Genomic DNA, 22,330 nt, shown 5'->3' on the forward strand with positions numbered 1-22,330 from the left:
GGACTAATTTAGTCTCTGCCGGGTTCTCTCTTTCTAGATATGCAAACTGTTTATAAAGTGATAAATGCCAATTTAACCACATGAAAAATACAGCTGGAGAAGAAATTGCTAGTCAAAGATAATCTTCCCATTTCTAACTGGTGACAATTGAAACAGTGAGAGAATTGATTGTGAGAAAAGGGGAAAGTGTAAAAGAGGAAAGGGTTTGGGAGTGGTGGTGAAGAAAAGACATAGGCTATGCCTATACTACAACCTATGTCGTCATAACTTATGTCGCTCAGGGTGTGAATAAGCCACTCCCGAGCTATATAAATTACACTGACATAAGTGCTCGTGTGCACAGAGCTTCTCCTACCGACATAGCTTCTGCTGTTCTGGAGGTGGTTTTATTATGCTGATGGGAGAGCTTTTTCCTGCTGGCATAGAGCCTCTTCACCAGATGTGCTGGAGCAGCGCAGCTGTGCCGCTGCAACGTTGTACGTGTAGACATGCCCATAGTGTCTTGGTCATAGCAGAAAGGTTTGAATCATCTGTACATAATGTCTCCAAAAGATAAGTTGGGTAAACAATTTAGAAGTAGCTAAATAACTTAGGCACCTAAGTCCTATTGATTTTCAGTGGGACTGAGGGCTTGTCTACATTAAGAATTCATTCATTCCAAGGTGGGGTGTGAATCTACCCTGTATTAGCTTGCTGCAGACCGTCTGTGGACACTGCTGACGCACAGTTTGTTAATATGCTTTGATGCGGTCCTCTTTGAAATGGGATTTAGGAGTTATCTTCCTAAATCACTTAAACTCTTTTTAAGAGCTCTTACCCACTGTTGTTATGTTGGGACAAAAAAATCTGTATCATGTCTCAGATTAAATGTGGAGACTGTCTAATGATAAGTCATTCAGGTACGGTAAATTTATCAGACCTTTCACTTTTGGGACCTTTAACTCTTAGGGTATGTCTGCACTACGAAATTAGGTTGAATTTATAGAAGTCGGTTTTATACAAATCGGTTGTATACAGCCGATTGTGTGTGTCCCCACATAAAATACACTAAGTGCATTAAGTTGGCGGACCGCGTCCACAGTACCGAGGCTAGCGTCGACTTCCGGAGCGTTGCACTGTGGGTAGCTATCCCACAGTTCCCTCAGTCTCCGCCGCCCATTGGAATTCTGGGTTGAGATCCCAATGCCTGAATGATGCAAAACAGTGTCGCGGGGGGTTCTGGGTACATGTCGTCAGGCACCTCCCCCTCCGTCAGAGCAACGGCAGACAATCGATTCGCGCCTTTTTACCTGGGTTATCTGTGCAGACAACATACCACGCCAAGCATGGAGCCCACTCAGCTCAGCTCAGCTCACCGTCACCATATGTCATCTGGGTGCCGGCAGATGTGGTACTGCATTGCTACACAGCAGCAGCTAATTGCCTTTTGGCAGTAGACGGTGCAGTATGACTGGTAGCCTTCATTGGCGATCTGTGTGCTGGCAGACGTGGGGCTGGCAGACGTGGGGCTACATTGCACACAGCAGCAGCCCCTTGCCTTTTGGTAGAAGATGGTATATTACGATTGATATCCGTCGTCGTCGTACTGCAGTGCCTGTCAATCATGGGCACCTGGGCAGACATGCTCAGTCCTATCGAACAGTCTCGACGATGATGGCTATCAGTCGTAGTATGCTATTTTCTGCCAAGTGCCCAGTATTTTCTGCCAAGCATCCAGAAGATGCCGAGGGCTATCAGTCATGCTGTACCGTCGTCTGCCAGCTTAAGATATAAAAAATAGATTTGTTCTGTATTCATTTGCTTCCCCCTCCCTCCGTGAAATCAACAGCCTGCTAAACCCAGGGTTTTGAGCTCAATCTTTGTGGGGGGCCATTCTATGTGACAGTTGTTTGTGTTTCTCCCTGATGCACAGCCACCTTTGTTGATTTTAATTCCCTGTACCTGTACGCTATGTCGTCACTCGCCCCTCCCTCCCTCCCTCCATCCGTCAGATACTAGTTTCGCGCCTTTTTTCAGACCAGACACTATAGCACTGGGATCATGGAGCCCGCTCAGATCACCGCGGCAATTATGAGCACTATGAACTCCACGCACATTGTCCTGGAGTATATGCAGAGCCAGGACATGCCAAAGCAAAACCAGGACCAGCCGAGGAGGCGATTGCAGCGCGGCGACGAGAGTGATGAGGAAATTGACATGGACATAGACCTCTCACAAGGCACAGGCCCCAGCAATGTGCAAATCATGGTGTTACTGGGACAGTTTCATGCCGTGGAACGCCGATTCTGGGCCCGGGAAACAAGCACAGACTGGTGGGACTGCATCGTGCTGCAGGTGTGGGACGATTCCCAGTGGCTGCGAAACTTTCGCATGCGTAAGGGCACTTTCATGGAACTTTGTGACTTGCTTTCCCCTGCCCTGAAGCGCCAGAATACCAGAATGAGAGCAGCCCTCACAGTTGAGAAGTGAGTGGCGATAGCTCTGTGGAAGCTTGCAACGCCAGACAGCTACCGGTCAGTCGGGAATCAATTTGGAGTGGGCAGATCTAATGTGGGGGCTGCTGTGATCCAAGTTGCCAGGGCAGTGAAAGACCTGGTGATATCAAGGGTAGTGACTCTGGGAAACGTGCAGGCCATAGTGGATGGTTTTGCTGCAATGGGATTCCCAAACTGTGGTGGGGCGATAGACGGAACCCATATCCCTATCTTGGCATCGGAGCACCAAGCCACCGACTACGTAAACCGCAAGGGGTACTTTTCAATGCTGCTGCAAGCCCTGGTGGATCACAAGGGACGTTTCACCAACATCAACGTGGGATGGCCGGGAAAGGTACATGATGCCCCTTAATAAAATCGCCCCATTTCAACCAGGTGACCGTGAATGATATCACTCTCCTGAGGGTAACAAAGAGCAATAAGGAATGGATGTTGTCTGCATGCCAGCAAACACCGGGACCATACGCTGCCATGCTTTGTTATGCAATGATTCCAGACTATGTGCTACTGGCCTGGCGTGGTAAAGTATCCTACCATAGCGGACGGGATAAGGCAGCCCTCCCCAGAAACCTTTTGCAAAGGCTTTGGGAGTACATAAAGGAGAGCTTTCTGGAGATGTCTCTGGAGGATTTCCGCTCCATCCCCATACACGTTAACAGACTTTTCCAGTAGCTGTACTGGCCGAGATTGCCAGGGCAAATTAATCATTAATCATTAAACACGCTTGCTTTTAAACCATGTGTAATATTTACAAAGGTACACTCACCAGAGGTCCCCTGTGTGCCCTCAGGGTCTGGGAGCACGCCTTGGATGAGTTCGGGGGTTACTGGCTCCAGGTCCAGGGTGATAAACATATCCTGACTGTTGGGGAAACCAGTTTCTCTGCTTCCTTGCTGCTGTGAGCTATCTACATTATCTTCATCCTCATCTTCCTCGTACCCCGAACTCTCTTCCCTGTGTGTTTCTCCAGTGACGGAGTCATAGCACACGGTTGGGGTAGTGGTGGCTGCACCCCCAGCATGGCATGCAGCTCCGCGTAGAAGCGGCATGTTTGCGGCTCTGCCCCGGACCTTCCGTTTGCCTCTCTGGCTTTGTGGTAGGCTTGCCTTAGCTCCTTAATTTTCACACAGCACTGCTGTACGTCCCTGTTATGGCCTCTGTCCTTCATGGCCTTGGAGACCTTTTCTAATATTTTGCCATTTCATTTACTGCTACGGAGTTCAGCTAGCACTGATTCATCTCCCCATATGGCGAGCAGATCCCGTACCTCCCATTTGGTCCATGCTGGAGCTCTTTTGCAATCCTGGGACTCCATCACCGTCACCTGTGCTGATGAGTTCTGCATGGTCACCTGTGCTCTCCACGCTGGGCAAACAGGAAATGAAATTGAAACGTTCGCGGGGCTTTTCCGGTCTACCTGGTCAGTGCATCTGAGTTGAGAGTGCTGTCCAGAGCGGTCACAATTGAAGCACTGGGGGATAGCTCCCGGAGGCCAATAACGTCGAATTCCGTCCAGACTACCCCAATTCCGACCCGCTAAGGCCGATTTTATCGCTGTTCCCCTCATCGGAGGTGGAGTAAAGAAACCAGTTTAAAGGGCCCCTTAAGTCGAAAGGAAGGGCTTCGTCGTGTGAATGTGTCCAGGCTTAATTTGATTTAACGCTGCTAAAGTCGACCTAAACTCATAGTGTAGACCAGGCCTTATACTTGCTGCTCTGTGAGAGTTTTTGTGCACTCTTCCTTTGAATCTCTACCCCCTGTCCATTTGCAGAAGATAACAGCAGATCAGCTCTTGTTGAAACAATAACACCATTGCTTTTGGTTCTTATTCATGCTGCTCTTGTGGTGTAAACTTGCAGATGCATTTGTAACAAAAGAAGAAAGAAAAAATTAATGGAGATATCCCATCTCCTAGAACCGGAAGGGACCTTGAAAGGTCATTGAGTCCAGCCCCCTGCTTTCACTAGCAGGACCAAGTACTGATTTTGCCCCAGATCCCCAAGTGGCCCCCTCAAGGATTGAACTCATAACCCTGGGTTTAGCAGGCCAATGCTCAAACCACTGAGCTATCCCTCCCCCCAAATCTCTGCCTTTAATCAAAGTTGCCACTCACCTCTGCATGTTCATAAATGTGGCTAGGGCTGTATCACAGGGATGGGCAATACCTTATATGATATGTTCCTAATATAGTGTTCCTCTTGCCAACAGGGGAACACAGAATTTGCTGTCCTTTCCAGCCCTTAGCCATCCATTACCAGAAATTTTGTGGGGAAGCATTATATTGGGGAGCCAGGCAACCCACATATTGTTCGGGACAGATTTTTCTGATGCTTCATACAATAGGGAGAGAAAAGATGGCAAGTCAAGTATGTTGTGATTCACGGGATAATCACCCTTCTCCGTTCATAATGCAGGACTCTATACTCATCAGTACATCATGTCAAAATTTATGTTGTTTAAGTCAGGGGTTCTCAACATTTTTTCTTTCTGAGCCCCTCCCCCCCCCAAACATGCTATAAAAACTCCACGGAACACCTTTGTGGCAACTGTTTTTCTGCATATCAAAGCCAGGGCCAGCATCAGCAAGCAGGGCAATTGCTTGGGGTCCCACACCACAGGGGGCCCTGTGAAGTTAAGTTGCTTAGGCTTCATCTTCAGCCCCTCTTGGCAGGGCTTGGGGTCCCGGCTTCAGACCCTTGCAGTGGGGCTTTGGCTTTCTGCTCTTGGCCCTAGCAAGTCTAATGCCAGCCCTGCTTGGTGGACCCTCTGAAACCTGCTTGTGGCCGCCCAGGGGGCCCTGGACCACTGGTTGAGAACTCTGGAGTATATATATATATGGTGTCAGAATTTTTATTTAAAAAAAAAAGAAGATAGTTTTTTCCCTCATCTAACATGAAAAAATAAAGGATGAGCTTATGATTGTCAGCAACTTGAGAGAGTAATGGGGTCCTAGTTTTTTTCCTTCTTGAGGGGGAGGAGTATAGGGATGGGAGTCTTGCCACCCTCACCTTACTCACCCTCTTCCTGACAACTCATTCTGTCTGACTCAGCAAAATGCCAGTCCCCCAGCAGCAGCATCCTTTCCCCCTTGCCTATATTAGATCCTAGCTTCTGCAGCACAGAGGATAGGAACAAGACTCTTTCCAGAGCTATGCCTTCCATCTTTGACCAGAATAAGTCAGTGATACACTAGCTCAGATCCCTCCCTTTCCTAAATGTTCTTAGTACATCTGGTAACCTTGTGCTGCTGCTACACTGATGAGTTTCAGATGGGCTTCAGATTCTTTGATGAATTCCAAATGTGGTCAAATTATCATTGGCTAATTTTCACTTATAAAGGGGGATCAGATGAGTACTGCTTAGTTCAGTTGAAATGTGCATCTCTAACTGTCAAACTTGATACAGACCACTGAATCTCAGAATTAGAATCCTACTACATAAGATATACAAATCAAGGGCCCAGTACTGCCATCAGTTATGCCTGTGTAACAACAACTGTTGTCAGTGGGAACTCTACATGGATATTTGAAGGGCCGAATTGGACTCTAGTGCTTCATTCTTTGCCTTTCTCAGCGAGACAAAGCCAAATTCTGCTCTTATTTCATTTTATACTCGTCCAAATCTGGGGAAATTGACTTCTGCAGAGTTACTCCAGATTTAAACTAGTGTAACAGGATACAAGGTGACCACACCATCTGTAGCAGGGGTGGCCAACTTGAGCCTGAGAAGGAGCCAGAATTTACCAATGAGCATTGCCAAAGAGCCACAGTAATATGTCAGCAGCCCCCCATTCGCTACTCCCTTCCAGCCTCCATTACCTCCCACCCACCAGCAGCCCTGCCAATCAGCACCCTTCCTCCCCATGCTCCCGCCTGCCGCAATCAGCTTTTTTGCAGTACGCAGTAGGCTCTGGTGGGGAGGGAGGAGGAGCAAGGGCATGGCAGGCTCGGGGGAAGGGGCAGGGGCCTTGGGGGAAGGGTTGGAGTGGTGGCAGGACCTGGGGCAGAGCAGGGGGTTGAGCAGTGAGCACCCCACAGCACATTGGAAAGTTAGCATCTGTAGCTCCAGCCTTGGAGTCAGCAGCTATACAAGGAGCCTCATATTAACCTCTGAAGAGCCGCATGTGGCTCCGGAGCCACAGGTTGACCACCCCTGATCTATAGATATTCACTATAACTGTAAAAGTATTTATGAATTACAGTATTTTTTCCTAAAGGACAATACCTGATACCTTTAAAATGATATGTTGTAGATCCTTATAGAGTATAGACAAATATAACTTATTTGGACCTCATCAAGTCTAATGAAACTATTGATTTTGTTCTATGATCTTAAACTTCCATTGGCTATTCTACCTCCCATATGCAATGGAGATATACAACGATACATTTCCTACTATATTATTCACACATTTTCAAGAGGAATAATAAAGAAGGAAGATTATCTTAGGTCATGTCACTTTACAGTTTATGGTGTTGTAGGCTATCAGTAATAATAACAAAGTGACGAGTTCTAAGTCACTTAGGTGCTTTTGAAAATTATATACTATATCCCTAATTAATTATTTTTTAAGTGATTGATTTCCTTGTCTCATGTGACTTTTTATCAGTTTATATTTTTGTTTTTAAAATGAAGTGGTTTTAGATTGGAGAAATATTAGCAAGTAGAGTTATACAAATCTAGGAAGAAAGGAGGACTTCAGTGAGGCCAAGGTTTCATACTGTATTTTTGGGTAGTTTCTATAGAGCCCCATAGATTTCATCCCTATTAAATGCAATAGGATTTTTCCATAAGAGATATTTATTATTATTAGTAGTAGTACTACTTCTGCTACTTGTATTACTGTGTGCTTAGGAACCTGAATCAGGGACCAAGACCTCCTTGTGCTAAACACTCTACAAAAACAAGAAAAAAGACAGTCTGTGTCCCAAAGAGTTTACAATCTAAGCATAAAACAGATAGATACAGACAGAAGGTGGAGTACAAGGAAACAATGAGACAACATGGGTCAGAATGATAGAGAGTGGTCTGGGCATGCAAGTGGCCTGGCCATTTCAAGTTTTTTATAGGCATCATGCCAAAGGAAAGTTTTAAGAAGGAATTTGAAGGAGGACAATGAGGTAGCTCTGCCTGTATTTGAACTTGGAATGAATTTTGCCAATTTTACACAATTTTTTCAAATAAGTTCCTCCTTTCCTCTTGCACAGCCAATTTGATTTTCCCCCAGTAAAAAATGAAATTGGTCAAGTGTTAAGATGCTAAATAAACTCACCAACAAACTGACATTTATCTTCATAGAAAGGAAATATTGAAAGTGAATTTTTCATTTTTTCACAAAAATCGCTTCTTCGTCAATTTTTTTCCTTTCTTTTTTTCATATGGCCTTAGTAGCAGCTTGTGTTTTGGTACAGCACCATGGTAAACATACCATCAATGGAACATGGAGGCATACAATAGAAGAGAAAAGACCAGATGAAATTCACGAAACAACTTGAGTAACACCACCATATTTGCACTTAGTGTTGCTATGAAAATGTTGCTACTAGTAAAAAAATAAAATAAAAACACCCACCTTATTACATTTATCTGCAGGTTAACTACGATGGAGAACTTCACAAGCACCCACAACTGGAAGCTGATTTGACAGCAGTGAGAGAGATCTATGGGCCTAATGCAGTATCTCTCAGGTACATTGTTTTAGTGGGTAAAATTCTTGTCAGTTCTGTGGCTGGAAAAAGGACATAAAATTGGTAATCAGCAGCATAAGTTTAGGGAATGGAAGCTAGTTGGCTATATTCTGGCATGTTTGACATGTTGCAGATAGGCCTCTATGTAGGATCGCCATCACAAACTATACAAAGGGTCATAACTAAGGCTACGATTTAGTCACAGGTATTTTTAGTAAAAGTCATGGACAGGTCACGGGCAATAAACAAAAATTCATGGTCCGTGACCTATCCATGACTTACACTATAAATACCCCTGCCTAAATCTTGGGGGGGAGGGAGGCACCCCAGAGGGACGCTGCTGGGGGTGACATCTACTGGGGGTGCCCTGGGGGCCTGTTGCTGAGGGGGTCAGCGGCACCAGCTGCCGGTGGACGCTGAACAGTGACTGCACCAGCCACCCCGGAACCACTGCTCAGGCAGTTCCCGGGGCCAGCCGCACTAGTTGCTGTTCGGGAAGTTCCTGGAGCTAGCTGTCGGGGGCCGCCTGAGCAGTGGCCGGTGCGGCTGGCTCCAGGGCTGCTCCAGCAGTGGCTGGTGTGGCTGGCTCCGGGACTGCCTGAGCAGCTGGTTGCGGAGCCACTCCAGCAGCACCCGGTGTGGCTGACCCCAGGGGGAGCCTGGAGCCTGGAGTCTGCTGCTTGGGCAGCCCTGGGGTCAACCACATTGATAACCGCAGAAGTCTTGGAGGTTGCGGGAAGTCACGGAATCCGTCACTGCCACAGATTTCTAGGGGGATAATTTATATCAACTAATGGAAAGTGAACGAACATTATGATGTAGCAGTGATGATTCTGAGCTCTGCTTTGTAATGTTGTTGAACTTACTAATACAGCTGCCTATGCTCAGAACAATTTCTTAAGGCACCATCTTGTAAACATTGAAGTCAATGAGAGTGTTGCTTTTAACTTTAATGGGAACAGGATTGGGCTGTTATATTTTGATTAAAATTACTGTTAAGCATAATTTCACTCCAAATATTTGTTAAACTATCTTTGCTCTGTCATGTAGTCCATAACGTTTTCATGGGGTATTATTTTAATAATAACAATAATAATTAATAATTAATAAATACATTATGACCAGTAGGCAAGATTTAACAGAGCTGGTTGCAAAGTGATGGAGAAAATATCACCTTGATACTATGATATAAGACAAGAAATAAAAAACTATACGGGATCTAATGGTCATCTTGCATATATTGCATATAACAGTTTCCATGAACCTATATAATATGTTAACTCTTGTATTCTAAGAAAAGAGATATTGTTTAAAACAAAGTTGCGTGGTGCTGCTGAATAACATGCCGATTTAATTTATCAAGTGTACATTTTAATGGCATATATTTAATTCCTTGGATGATATTCCTAAAAGAAAAAAGTCTTCATTATCTGCCGTTTGAAGTTAAGTGGAAATTCATTCGATTTAAAGGACATTGGAAATCTGAATCCAAGCAGTTGTACATGACTTAAGAAATGAATGAGATAATCATTTAGTTGCCAGACTGTTAACTGCTACACTGTGTGAAATTCTGTATACCTTTATAATATGTTTCCTCAGGCACTTAACATTACAACAATGAATATAACCTTTTACAAATGTTAATGCATTTAATTTACTGAATAATCTTCTTCATTGTGGGCTATGCCATCTCTTAGGGCTCAATTCATTAGAATTTGGTATCTGTGAGTGCTTCTGCCATGTGGAAAACTTTTGTGCCTCTTAAATTCTTCAGCAGTTGACAATACCCATATATCTTTGGCAACCACAAAATGCAACATTAGGCATTCAGTTTCATCCTCTCCTCTAATCCTAATTCCCTGACTGCACCAAGTCCAACTGACAATGACATTGGGGGCACCCGCTGAATGAGACTATATCGAAGGGCATGTCTACACAGCTGCTTGGAGGGCGCTTTCCAGTGTTGGTGGATAGACATACACTAGCTCTGCTCCAGCTAGCATGCTAAAAATAGCAGTGTGGCTGTGGCAGCACCAGTCACCCAAATACAATCCTTCCTGACCGCCTAGGTACATACTTGGGAGGCTAGCCCGAGCCACTGCCCATGCTGCTATAGCCACACTGCTATTTTTCACATGCTAGCTCAAGTAGAGTTTGTGTGTCTATCTTCCCATTCTGGGAAGCACTCACCCAGCTGCTGTATAGCCTTCCCGTGTGAGAGTTGCCTCTTCCCCTGCTGTCTAATTATCGATCAACCAGAGAACTTTAAAGGTAAAAAGAGGAGTTTCTGCAGACACTAGGCATGCATGGTATTCAGCTCCTCATCACTGAGTTCTGGATGCTAGAGATGGGCAAACCCTTCACACATTGTTTATTTGCCACATGAACCAAACCCCTCAGAGTCTGTTCACATTGATTATTGAGGGACCAGCCTCCTGAAGGTTTGTTTGAAAGATCTCAAGAGCTGCACTGCCACATCAGGACTATGTGATGACCTCTTCTCCTGCCTCACTGTAGGCTGTGGTAGGAGAAGTATTTCCTAGCTCCTGCAACTTTATTCGGGGGGATAGCCCTAAAATCCCTTATGAATAGGGGGTGGGCTTTAGAGAGCATGAAAATTCCTTGGTTGTACCCTTTTTATCTCCTCTTATTTCACTCAGCTTTGTGTATTTTGTTGTTTCACCTACATTTTTATTTAATGGTGGGATTTTGCTCAAAGGCCCAGTCCTTCAACACTCATTCACTTGAGTAATATTAGCACTTGAATAGTCTCATTCAGTTTCATGGTCCTGCTTGCATAAATAAGCATTGCTCATAGACTTTCAGGATCTGGCCTTTGGTTCTTCAAGCAATTTAATAAGAAATGTGAGACCTTTTGCACTGGTTGCATTTTAATGCATGTTAGTGAGCTTAGCTACTTAGTGCACATAGTATTGCAACATCTTAAATGTAGGCCCTTTTACAGCAGTGAGTTCCATGGAGCCAGTACAGCTTCATAAAGCTCCTCCTTCACCAAGTTCATTGAAGGCTCAGGGTTTGTGTCTATACAGGGCTGGACTAAGCTGCTGGGCAATTGCCCTGTGGGCTGGTTCCTTCCATTGTCCGCAAGGCCAGTCTGCTGCTGTAGTTTGAAGTATATTGACAGAATATTTTCAAATATTAAAGTTAATTTTTCAGTTTAATTCTTGCATGATTGTCAGTTTATGCAATCTCAGGCCACTGTTAAGTTTAATAGATTGGCTGGGAGGTCTTTCTTACCACCTCTACCTCAGGCTATGGAAGCAGTGGGAAAGGGGTGAAAAGAAAGCTATCCCAGTTATGTGTGACAGCAAGCACTGGTCAGTTATGCTTTAAAGAGGGACCGTTTAAGGAAAAAACACTGCTGATTCTGCTCTAAAATACTATTCACTTAAGTAATTTAGGTGGAAGAGGAACATAACACAAATTTTATGTCTAATGTACGTGAAAGGTAGTTGTTCTAGCCTGTATTTTTCAACAGTTCTTTGATATGCTGCGGGAAGGTCACTGAAAGGAGGCAAAACATGAGAGGACAATACAAGAGAGAAACCAGCACAAGCAAACCAGTCACACATTAAATGTAAAAGTTCAAGCACTTTAAAATACTTATGTGCATGAGTTAAAACTGTGCCTTGGGGAGTCCCGCATTAATTGCATGTGGCAGATAGCACAAACTAACACTGACCTTGACAGCATTACAGGGTAGTCTTCAAGGTTCCGTTATTCTTTAGCAGTTTCTCCAAATTACTAGACAGGGGTTTTTGGAGGGGGAGAGGAATTTTGTCAGGTCAACTACACCTGTTTCCTTGGTCTTAGCTTTTTTCATTTTTCTGTAGCAGTTTGTAGACACTCTTTTTAGTACCTCTCAGGGTTTCCCAAAGAAGGAGCAGGAGTGTGATTTCTCTCTTTAGTGTTACACTGATGTTGCTGGAAAATTAAGTACCTTTTTATCTTCAAAGTAGATCCAGAACAAACAACACCTGCTTAGACTTCCCCATGCTGCCTGACCAATGTGCCCCAGTTCGGTTCTGCGGGGACCAACTTTATACAATAAAATACAACTCCCAGTGAGTTTTATAGAATTCAATAATTCAAGATGGTGTGCAGTACAGCTGCAAAAAACCTGAGGTATAGATACATGAGGCCAGATGCACTCTTGTAGATTCAGGGAGGCACAAATAGCACCTCCCTGCATCAGCCTGGCCTGCAGTGTTATAGGGGGATTCACCCCAGGAAGGACAAGTGGTTATAATATTGAAGGTTTCCTTCACCAAGGGGAGCTTTAATCTCCATTGATGTATCCAAAGAAGCTCTCTCAGTGGCAGCTATTAAAGGGAGGAAATTAATTAGCCTGCTCTCCTGGCTGTCAAGCCCACATTGCACACTTTCTGAGATGAACTAGACACCTGTAAGCCTCCCAGGACTGGTGAGGTAGTACGTGCTTTATGCAACTCATAGCAGACTTTCCATTACTAGGAGCCTTATACAAAGATCCTTGCCTGTTTCCATAGGTGAATCTTATCTATTGTATGGGGAACAAACCCAAGCATTTAAGAGTGAATGATGGTTCAGTTTCTGTTCCTGTTCAGACTATCAGTTGTGATGCTGTTTGTAGCAGAGTGGATACCTTGTTCACTGAGAACTGGAATGGATTCAAACACTTCATTACACAAAGGCTGTCATTTCATTGCGGCCATCAGTTGTTAATGGCTTTTGGTCACTACAAACCAAATGTGAACCTAGAGGTAAATAGCTGTCATTTACCCAGTGTTGTCCATTACAGAGTATCCCATTACAATTCCCTTGAGATATGCAGTTCCTCAAATGTGATTATCTGTGTTATTGAAGGCTTGGAGTATTATTTGCAGAGGCTGTTAGTTGATCCCTTTCAATACAGCAAAAAGTCACCCATTATGGAAATGTTGGCCTCACCCGGTTAAATATGAACTTTAATATCCATTACTGCTTTTATTCTTATTAAGATCTCTCCTCTTATAGATGCTTTTGGGCTGAACAGTAGCTGGAAAGTAATATAATTCTTTCCTTTCAGGGAATATGGAGCCATTGATGATGTAGACATTGATCTGCATATTGATGTTAGCTTTCTTGATGTAAGTAATCTAATCATATAATTATATAATGAACATTAATACCCATTTAATTCTGTCCTATATGAGATTCTGTCAGAGATTTCCCCTCTTTGGATTCTTGATCTTTACAAGCTCCTGTCACATTATTGATTGCTACTGAGTTCTCAGTGGAAACATTTTCTTGTCAATCTGCAAACTCATTACTAACATATTTTTAGCTATTTATTTGTTACATTCATTTAGAATTGCCTTGGGAATAAACAAGAGGGCAATCTACATGATCACAATGGTCCCTTCTGGCTTTGGAACATATGAATTTATGAACTGAGGCAAAGGCAGTACATTGCTTTTTTTGCTGCCATAGGGCCTTAGCTATATGGAACCACATCATATGCTCCCAGAGGGGAGACAACCTAGGATGAGTTTCACCTTGCATAGTTTGCCACCAGTGCTCCCTTCTAGGGAAAGATCTGAGTGGCAAAGGACGTAGATAACAGTGCTGCCCAGCCTCCCCTTCTCCCTGGAAACATAGTTCTTCGAGTGCGATCCCTGTGGGTGCTCCACTTCAGGTGTCAGTGCGCTGTGGCGCCATCGATCAGAGATTTATGGTAGCAATGTCCACGCGGGTCATGCAAGCCTGGTAGGTATCTTGCAGTGCCATTGATGTCGGGTCCAGTGCGCGTACGGCCCGAGCCCTCCAGTTCCTTCTCAACCATCCTCAGCTGAAGACAGAGCTCTGGGGCAGTGTTCACTCTTCCCATACCTTTAGAAATAATAGTTTAGATAGTTAGGCAGTTATAAAGTTGTATTTAGTGTTAGTGTTAGTTTTTTAGAAATTTGTTTTTTTTACTGCTTCCGGTTTTACCCTCCCTGTAGTTTCCCCACAGCGGGGTCGGTTAACTGTTCAAGATGCTGGCTCCCAGGCTTTCAATAATGCGGCTCCTGCTGCAAACCAATGCCCGTTTCTGACGGGCACTCCTTGTGTGTCTGATGTCTCGGTGAGGCGCATAGCCCACAAAAATGCACCCACTGTAGTAACCTGAAGATGAGAGCTCAGCGTGACCGGGATCTCTGCCTCAAAATGCTCTTGATGGAGAAATCTCTCCAACCAGAGATGGACCACCGGCCTCCTATCCGGGCGCCCTTCCCTTCAGGGACAGGAGACATGCCTTCCTCTAACAGACCAAGGAGGAGGGCACAGACGTCTCCGCAGAAAGCACCGCAGAAACATAGGCAGTCTTCTGCCAGGTCGCTACCCCCGATGCCAACACATGCTCTTTGGACAAAAGTTTACTCCTCTGCGACATTATAATTCAGAGTCGCCAATTATTCTGCTATATTAGCAAAATATGATTATGATAACTATAGGATATTGAGAAACAAGCACAATTCAAGGCCATTCTAAACAAAGGTCAACTCGTTGTGGAAACAGCCCTCCAGGAGTCTTTGGACATCACAGATACAGCAGCTAGAACCACGGCCATAGTGATGTGCCAGGTGTCCTGGTTGCAATTCTCAGGCATTCCTAAAGAACTCAAAAACAAGGTCGAGGACTTACCTTTTGACCGAGAGAAATTGTTCTCGATCAAGATGGACAAGGTGCTCCATTCGATGAAAGATTCCCGAGCCATTCTGCTCACTCTGGGGATCTACACCCCATCTGCAAAGAGAAGGAGGTGCAATCTTATCAGAGGCCCAGAGTCTCCTCCTCTAACTGACAGCAGCAACGCCTATACGAGAACCAAAGACAGCGTCAATGTTCGCAGCGACAGACAGCACCTCAGTCTTAACCATCAACTTCTCAATTGGCTCTGCCCAAACCACAATTTTGAAGTTTTGGTTGAGAGTCTGGACGACCTCCCTCACCAGGCAGTGCTTACACCCAATTCGTCCCCATGCTTTGGTCACCGCCTTTGCCCATTCTACCACATCTGGGCATCAATAACCACAGACCAATGGGTTTTAGAGATCGTATGATCGGGATATACCATACCCTTTACCTACCGACCACCTACCCTACTCTCCTCCCTATCCCTCTTCAGGGACCTTTCTCACAAGCACCTGTTATGACAAGAAGCTGATCATTTTCTACAACTAAGTACCATGGAACGAGTACCTTTGCAATACAAGGGAAAGGGGGTCTATTCCCACTAATTCCTGACCCAGAAGAAGAACGGGTGATGGAGACCAATCTTGGATCTTAGGAACCTCAACAAGTTCATACACACTCAAAAGTTCAAGATGGTCACACTGGGCGCGATACTTCTAGCGCTGCAAAGGGGGGACTGGTTTTCAGCCCTTGACCTCCAAGATTTCCTTCTCAAAGGTCCAACTCAACAAGAAGCACAGGACGCAGTCCAGACGATGATCACACGTCTGTTCAGGGATCTAGAGCTACAGATAAATAAACGAAAATCCATTCTAGTCCCCGTCCAGCAGCTGGACTTCATCGGGGCACATCTCGATGCCATACAAGCCAAGGCATTCCTGCCCCTGAACAGATTCACAGCGCTGACAAACCTTATCACAGAGGTAAGAGTCAGCCCCCAAACACCGGCTTGACTGTCCTACAGCTGCCAGGACACAAGGCAGCCACAATGTTCATGGTACGACACACAAGACTACATATGTGCTGCCTACAGGGCTGGTTGAGCTCGGTATACATAACCAGCAAGCACAGCCTGCACAAACGACTTACAGTACCACCCTGTGTCCTGGACTCTCTACACTGATGGACAAGACCAGAAAATGTATCATGGGCATCCCATTCCAACAGGAACCCCCATCAGTAGTAATCACGACAGACATCTCGCTGATAGTCTGGGGCTCCCACATGCATCAGCATACAGTTCAAGAAAAATGGTCTCTTGCATAGATTCAGCTACACATCAATCTACTAGAGCTATGCGCAGTCCACAATGCCTACAAACTGTTCCTACCTCACATAAAGAACAAATCAATTTGTGTAATGACCGACAACATTGCTTGCATGTTTTACATCAATCTCCAAGGGGGCGCTCGATCTCACTCACTATGCACCGAAGCCATGAAAGTGTGGAACTGGTGCATACACCGCAACATAAACATTTCAGCCTCCTTTCTTCCCTGCTACCCTACTTCTCTCAAGACCACAAATGGGAAATGAACGAGGGAGTCCTGCTATCCATATTCTGCCAGTGGAGCACTCCAGTCATCGACCTGTTTGCATCCCCGACAAACCGCAAATGCACAATGTTCCGCTCGAGAGCGGGAATGTGACCACGATCACTGGGGGACACCTTCCTCATCACATGAGATGCACAATTCATGTAAGCGTTCCCACCAATTTCCATGATATCACACGTGATACGCAAGATACGCCTAGACAAGGCCAAGGTCATCCTCATAGTCCCAACATAGCCCAGGCAAGCCTGGTACCCTTACCTGATGCATATGGCGATATGCGCCCCTCAAGCTCTCCCTTGCCATCCAGACCTGCTGTCTCAGAACAATGGTCACACTCTTCACCCCAGTCTGGAGAAACTCCATCTTCAAGCATGGCTCCTGCATGGGTCCACTGTGGCGAACTAGCCTGCTCGGAACAAGTCAAACACGTATTACTAAACAGCAGGAAAGTGACCTGGTGTAATACTTACCTTCAAAAATGGAAGTGATTTTTCTCCTGGTATTGAGAAAAACACATAACAGCCTCCACAACGCCGCTACCATTAGTGCTGGAATACCTATTGGTGCTGAAATGCTCGGATTTAGCAGTGAGCTCGATCAAAGTCCACTTCATGACCATAACAGCATTCCATCATGAAATTGATGGGACATCGATCTTCATGCACCCCATTACTAAACGCTTCCTTGTGGGTCTCCAGAACATTTACCAAGAGGTTTGTCAACCTATTCCGGCCTGGGACCTCAATCTGATATTGAAATGCCTCACCAGAATGCCATTTGAATCCCTAGCCACCTGTTCCCTACTACATTTATTCATGAAAGTGGCCTTTTTGGTTGCTATTACTTCCACCAGATGGGTGAGTGAGATAGGGACTCTCATTGCCGATCCTCCCTACACAATATTCTTCAAAGATAAAGTCACGTTATGCCTGCACCTAAAATTTCTACCAAAGGTAATATCATCCTTTCATATGAACCAACCAATCCATCTTCCTACATTCTATTCTAAGCCTCACGAGACTCCAGCAGAGACCGTCTTGCATACATTGGACATCAGGCGGGTGTTAGAGTTTTACCTGGAAAGGACCAAACCTTTCCGGAAATCTCCTAGACTTTTCATTCCTACTACTGAACTTTCAAAAGGCTGCGCGATATCCACTCAGAGATTGTCTAAATGGAGCTCCACATGCATTCAACATTGCTATCATATTTGAAAAGCAAACCCTCCTACACACATCACAGCACATTCCACACGATCCTCTATAGCATTCCTAAACAATGTTCTGTTATTAGAGATTTGTAGGGCAGCCACTTGGGCCTCTGTCCACACATTTACTGAGCACTGTGCTATCACTCAAGACTCTAGGGCTGACACTATAGTTGGCTCCAACCGTACTTACCCCCACGATGCAAATGAACCCAAAGTATCCCTCCTGCCTTCTGAGGGATACTTCTCTACAGTCACCTGAAGTGGAGCACCCACAGGGACAGCACTCGAAGAAGAAGAGAAGATTACTCACCTGGTGCAGTAACTGAGGTTTTTCGAGATATGTGTCTCTGTAGGTGCTCCACTACCCACCTTCCTCCCCTCTACTTCGGAGTTCGCCATTAGGACTCTGCAGTAGAGAAGGAACTGGATGGCTTGGGTCGTGCATGTGCTAGACATGGCACCAACAGCACTGCGAGATGCCTACTGTGCACGCGCAACCCGTGTGGACGCTGCTACCATAAATCTCCGATCAATGGTGCTGGGACGCACCAACACCTGAAGTGGAGCACCCACACGGACACACATCTCGAAGAACCTCAGTTACTGCACAGGGTGAGTAACCTTCTCTTTTTCTTTTCCTTATTTTCTCACTTTGCCATCACATCTGTGCAATAACCTCCCTTTACAAGGGTGAAAGTTAATGATTCTAGGAACAGCATTAGCATCTGTATTGATATAATTTCCCCAGGTAAACGTGGTACACAGGATGGTTCTGTTTGCCCCTGAACCCTCATGAATACCTGACTCTCCTGTGATAGGATTTCTTTAGTCTCAAGGCAAGGGGGAATATGCCATCTGGTTTCTTCTAGCCCTCTACTGTGGGACCAGTTGTAAATCCCACCCTGTTCACTCTTTTTGCTCTCCTCTTGAGCTAGTATCTCCTAGTTGATGGAGCAGAGCCCAGGAGTGGGCAAACAGATGAAAATAATAGCTTAGATGAGTACATTCCATTGAATATTTCTTCACCAGCACAAGGGTTGACTGACAAAACATAAACAGTTCCTGATGATGGCTAATGATTTTTGTTGTTTTTCTTTTTCTCTGGAATCAGGAAGAGATTGCTGTGGCTTGGGATGTAATCCGCACAGAGCCTATAATAGTGCGATTGCACTGTTCACTTACACAGTACTTAAATGGTCCAGGTTAGTCACATTTGCATTTTTCCTGTGCTGTGTACGATGTCTTAGTTGTGAGCCATGTATAGGGTAGCAGATATACATGTTCATCGCTAAAGCCCCAATCCTGAAAATATATCTGCACGTGTTTAACTTTACTATCGTGAGTGGTCCTATTGACTTCAAGTTAAGCCTCTGCATAAGTGTTTGCACGATCAATACTAAGGGCATGTCTACACTGCCCCGCGGTTTGGACTAAAAGGGTGTTGACAGCAGTACACACCGAAGTGCTGTGCTATAACTCCCCTGTGTGGACACTGTGGATGTGAATGTAAAAGTCTTGGGTTTGCACCTCTTCAAAGAGGACTACATTAGTGCGGACTCGGATCTTCATGTTCATGCCCATAGCATCCACATGGAGGAGTTACAGTACAACATTTTCATGTGAACTGCTATTCACACCCACTGAGGCTTCCAATCCTGGCTCTCAGTTCAGATCTATGTCTGTGGGAGAATTCTGCCCCTTAACAATGAAGATATTTTTCCGTTCATGATGTGTCTGGGAAAAATACCCTAGTAAGCCATTTCTTAGGGACTCCATTGTCTGCAACTGCTTTCTGCAAGCTGTGATCTGTTCATTATATCAGTACCTTATTTATGCTTGGCTTAGTGTCTTGTTTCACCACATCTTACTATTTGAATATTTTTTTTTTATAAATGTTCATGTGTTTATTTATTGCAAATAGCTATTGTAACTTTATGTTAACATTTATTATTGTGTTAGCCAACTCCAATATGAAATCAAAATTCTAACACACTCAGCAACAGAGGGTGAACTTTGCAAATCCTTATCCAGCTGGTTATGTTCTAGCAAGACCATAAGCGACAATAAAACTTTTGCACTCGTGACAAGGTTAAAACAGGAATTATAGGCCCCGATCCTGCAGCTAACTTTGTGCAGAAGCACCCTTGAGCCTGTATGCAGTCAATTGCAGGATCAGGGCGAGAGACAGGTGCTTTGCCATTATTGATCTTATGAGTATAGTGCAGTTGCTGTTTCTGCCAGTGATTTTCAGTAAAAAAGAACAATGAGCTCAATCTCACATATTAATATATGAAGGAACTCTCTCTCTCCTCAACCTTTCCCCATGAAACACTGTTCTGAGTAATAACTTGTTATTACCTTATGGTATGTATATCTTTCCTTGTGTGTCTGCCATTCACTGATGGAAGAAACAGATGTACTATATGTTCAAAGGGAGGCAAAATATGGCTGGCTGCTGTTTCAGATGTGTTATACAGAATACAAGTGTTTTGAAATTTCTGTTCTTATTTAGTACCTAGCCAGATTACTACCAATGTTCTTTTTTTCCGTTTTTTATGAGTAGTATGGAATTTTTTATATTGATAAGATACCTCTAGGTTCTTCTTCGAGTGCTTGCTCATATCCATTCCATTAGGTGTGCGCGCGCCGCGTGCACGATCGTCGGAAGATTTTCTACCCTAGCAACACCGGCGGGTCGGCTGTGGAGCCCCCTAGAGTGGCGCCTTCATGGCGCTGAATATATACCCCAGCCGACCTGGCGCCCCCTCAGTTCCTTCTTACCGCCCCTGACGGTCGTTGGAACTGTGGAGCACGGCATAGCTGTTCTCCACTCTCCCTAGCTTAGTTAGTTATTCGCAGTTATAGTTATAGTTATAGTTCTAGTGTTTATAGTTAAATAGTTAAATAGTTTTTAAAAGTTGTTCTAGTTATTATAGTAGTTCAGGGGATTAAGGGGGTCGTCTCCCCCTTTCTCCCCCGGCCGCGGGCCCGGGCTCATGCCCAACGCTCCCGGCTTCAAGCAGTGCGCCTCCTGCGCTAAGCCTATGCCCACGAGCGACCCGCACGACTCCTGTCTGAAGTGCCTGGGAGAGTCCCATCAAACAGATAAGTGCAAGATCTGTAAGGCCTTCAGACCAAGGACCAAGAAAGAGCGGGACTTTCGGCTCCGGCAACTCCTGATGGAGGCGGCACTTAGTCCGGACGCTCCCTCTACAAGCCAGGCCCCGGCACCTAGCGCCTCGGTGCGCAGTGCCCCGGCGGCACCGGCCATGCCGACCACGCGAGTGGCGTCGGACAAGCCTCCCCGGCACCGGACCTCGTCGGCGCCGCAAGCACAGCAAGTGCCTCGACACCGGTCATTATCCCCGGGGCATAAAAAAGCCCATAAGACGGGGGCCTCCGTGCCGAAGACGCCGGCTCCCCCAGTGCCGGGGGTAGAGCCGAGTCTGCCGGTGGAGCGCCGAAAACAGGTGCCTCCAGCACTGTCGACTCCGGCGCCGAGGCCGTTGAGTCCGGTGCAGATAGCGTCTCCACCGAGACCGGCGGTGATACAGTGCCTCCCGTTGACTCCAGAGACCTTCGCGGCGGCGAGAGACTTGATAGCTCTCACGGAGCTGGCACCGCCTCAACCACCGGCACCGACGGCACCGTTGACTCGCCCGGTCCAGTCGAGGGGGAAACCTGCCTTGATGCGCCCTCCATCGCAAGGGCTGGAACCTCGGCACCGGTCCAGGTCCCGAAGCAGGTCCCCACGCCGCTCGCAGTCCCGGCGCCGAATATCACCTCGGCACCGGTCGTACTCGCGGCCAAGATCTTCGTCGCGGCACCGCTCTACGTCCCGGCACCACTATGATCGTCGGCACCGATCAACGTCGAGACGTAGTTCTCGGCACCGCTACGGTCGACGCTCGACGTCGAGAGGCCGCTCCCGGCACCGGGCATACTCCAGGTCCTCGTCGAGGTCCAGATCCGGCTCCCGGCACCGACGAGGTCATCGGCACCGATCGCGGTCCCGGCACCGTTCGCCGGCACCGCGTAGAGATAGATCATCTCCGGACCGGCACCGTGCGGCACCGCAGCCCACGGGAATCGTTTCGACTCTCTCGGCACCGCCATGGCCATCAAGATCGGTGTCTCGCTCCTCGGAGGACCTGTCGAGATCGGCATACCCCCCTCAAGGGCAAGCCGAGGAACAGGACTTGGGCCATTGGCAGGAGATAACAGAGGACCATTCTCATGGCCCATCTCACTGGTCGTTTTGGACCCCGTGGGCGTACCACCAGGAGCAAGGGGCTCCAATACCCTCGACCTCTCGCTCGGGTCATTCCGTGAGAAGGGCCCCGGAGTCCACCATCTCTCGGCCTCCGCCAGGGGGCATGGAGGCTTCCGTGTCCGCGCCACCCGACGCCCTGGACCCAAGCACAGGTGATGCTCCGGCCTAGGAGCAGGGGGACCAGGACCCTCCCTTGGATCCTGTACCACCGGAGGCATCTTCCTCTTCCTCTCCGGATGAGGCAGTGGCGGGCACATCATGCACAGGTCCACCTCCAATAGATCTTCGGGCTCACCAGGATCTCCTGCGTAGGATGGCCCGTAATATGGACCTGCAGGCGGAGGAGATAGTGGAAGTGCAGGACCCTATCGTGAATATCCTCGGAGCGGATG

The 22,330-nt window shown here is 46.3% G+C and overlaps 1 protein-coding gene across 2 annotated transcripts in view; it reads left to right on the forward strand.

The window, feature by feature from the left end:
* PARP8 (poly(ADP-ribose) polymerase family member 8) overlaps positions 1-22,330 on the forward strand; it is a 170,408-nt gene that overhangs the window by 84,169 nt on the left and 63,909 nt on the right. For both annotated transcript variants that reach the window (XM_034774630.1, XM_034774631.1), the window contains exons 7-9: positions 8,088-8,182; positions 13,251-13,311; positions 18,777-18,867. In XM_034774630.1, coding sequence (XP_034630521.1) covers positions 8,088-8,182; positions 13,251-13,311; positions 18,777-18,867 — 247 coding nt within the window. The remainder of the gene's footprint in view (positions 1-8,087; positions 8,183-13,250; positions 13,312-18,776; positions 18,868-22,330) is intronic.

The sequence above is a fragment of the Trachemys scripta genome, chromosome 6 (genome assembly GCF_013100865.1).
Source record: "Trachemys scripta elegans isolate TJP31775 chromosome 6, CAS_Tse_1.0, whole genome shotgun sequence".
Lineage (NCBI taxonomy): Eukaryota > Metazoa > Chordata > Testudines > Emydidae > Trachemys > Trachemys scripta.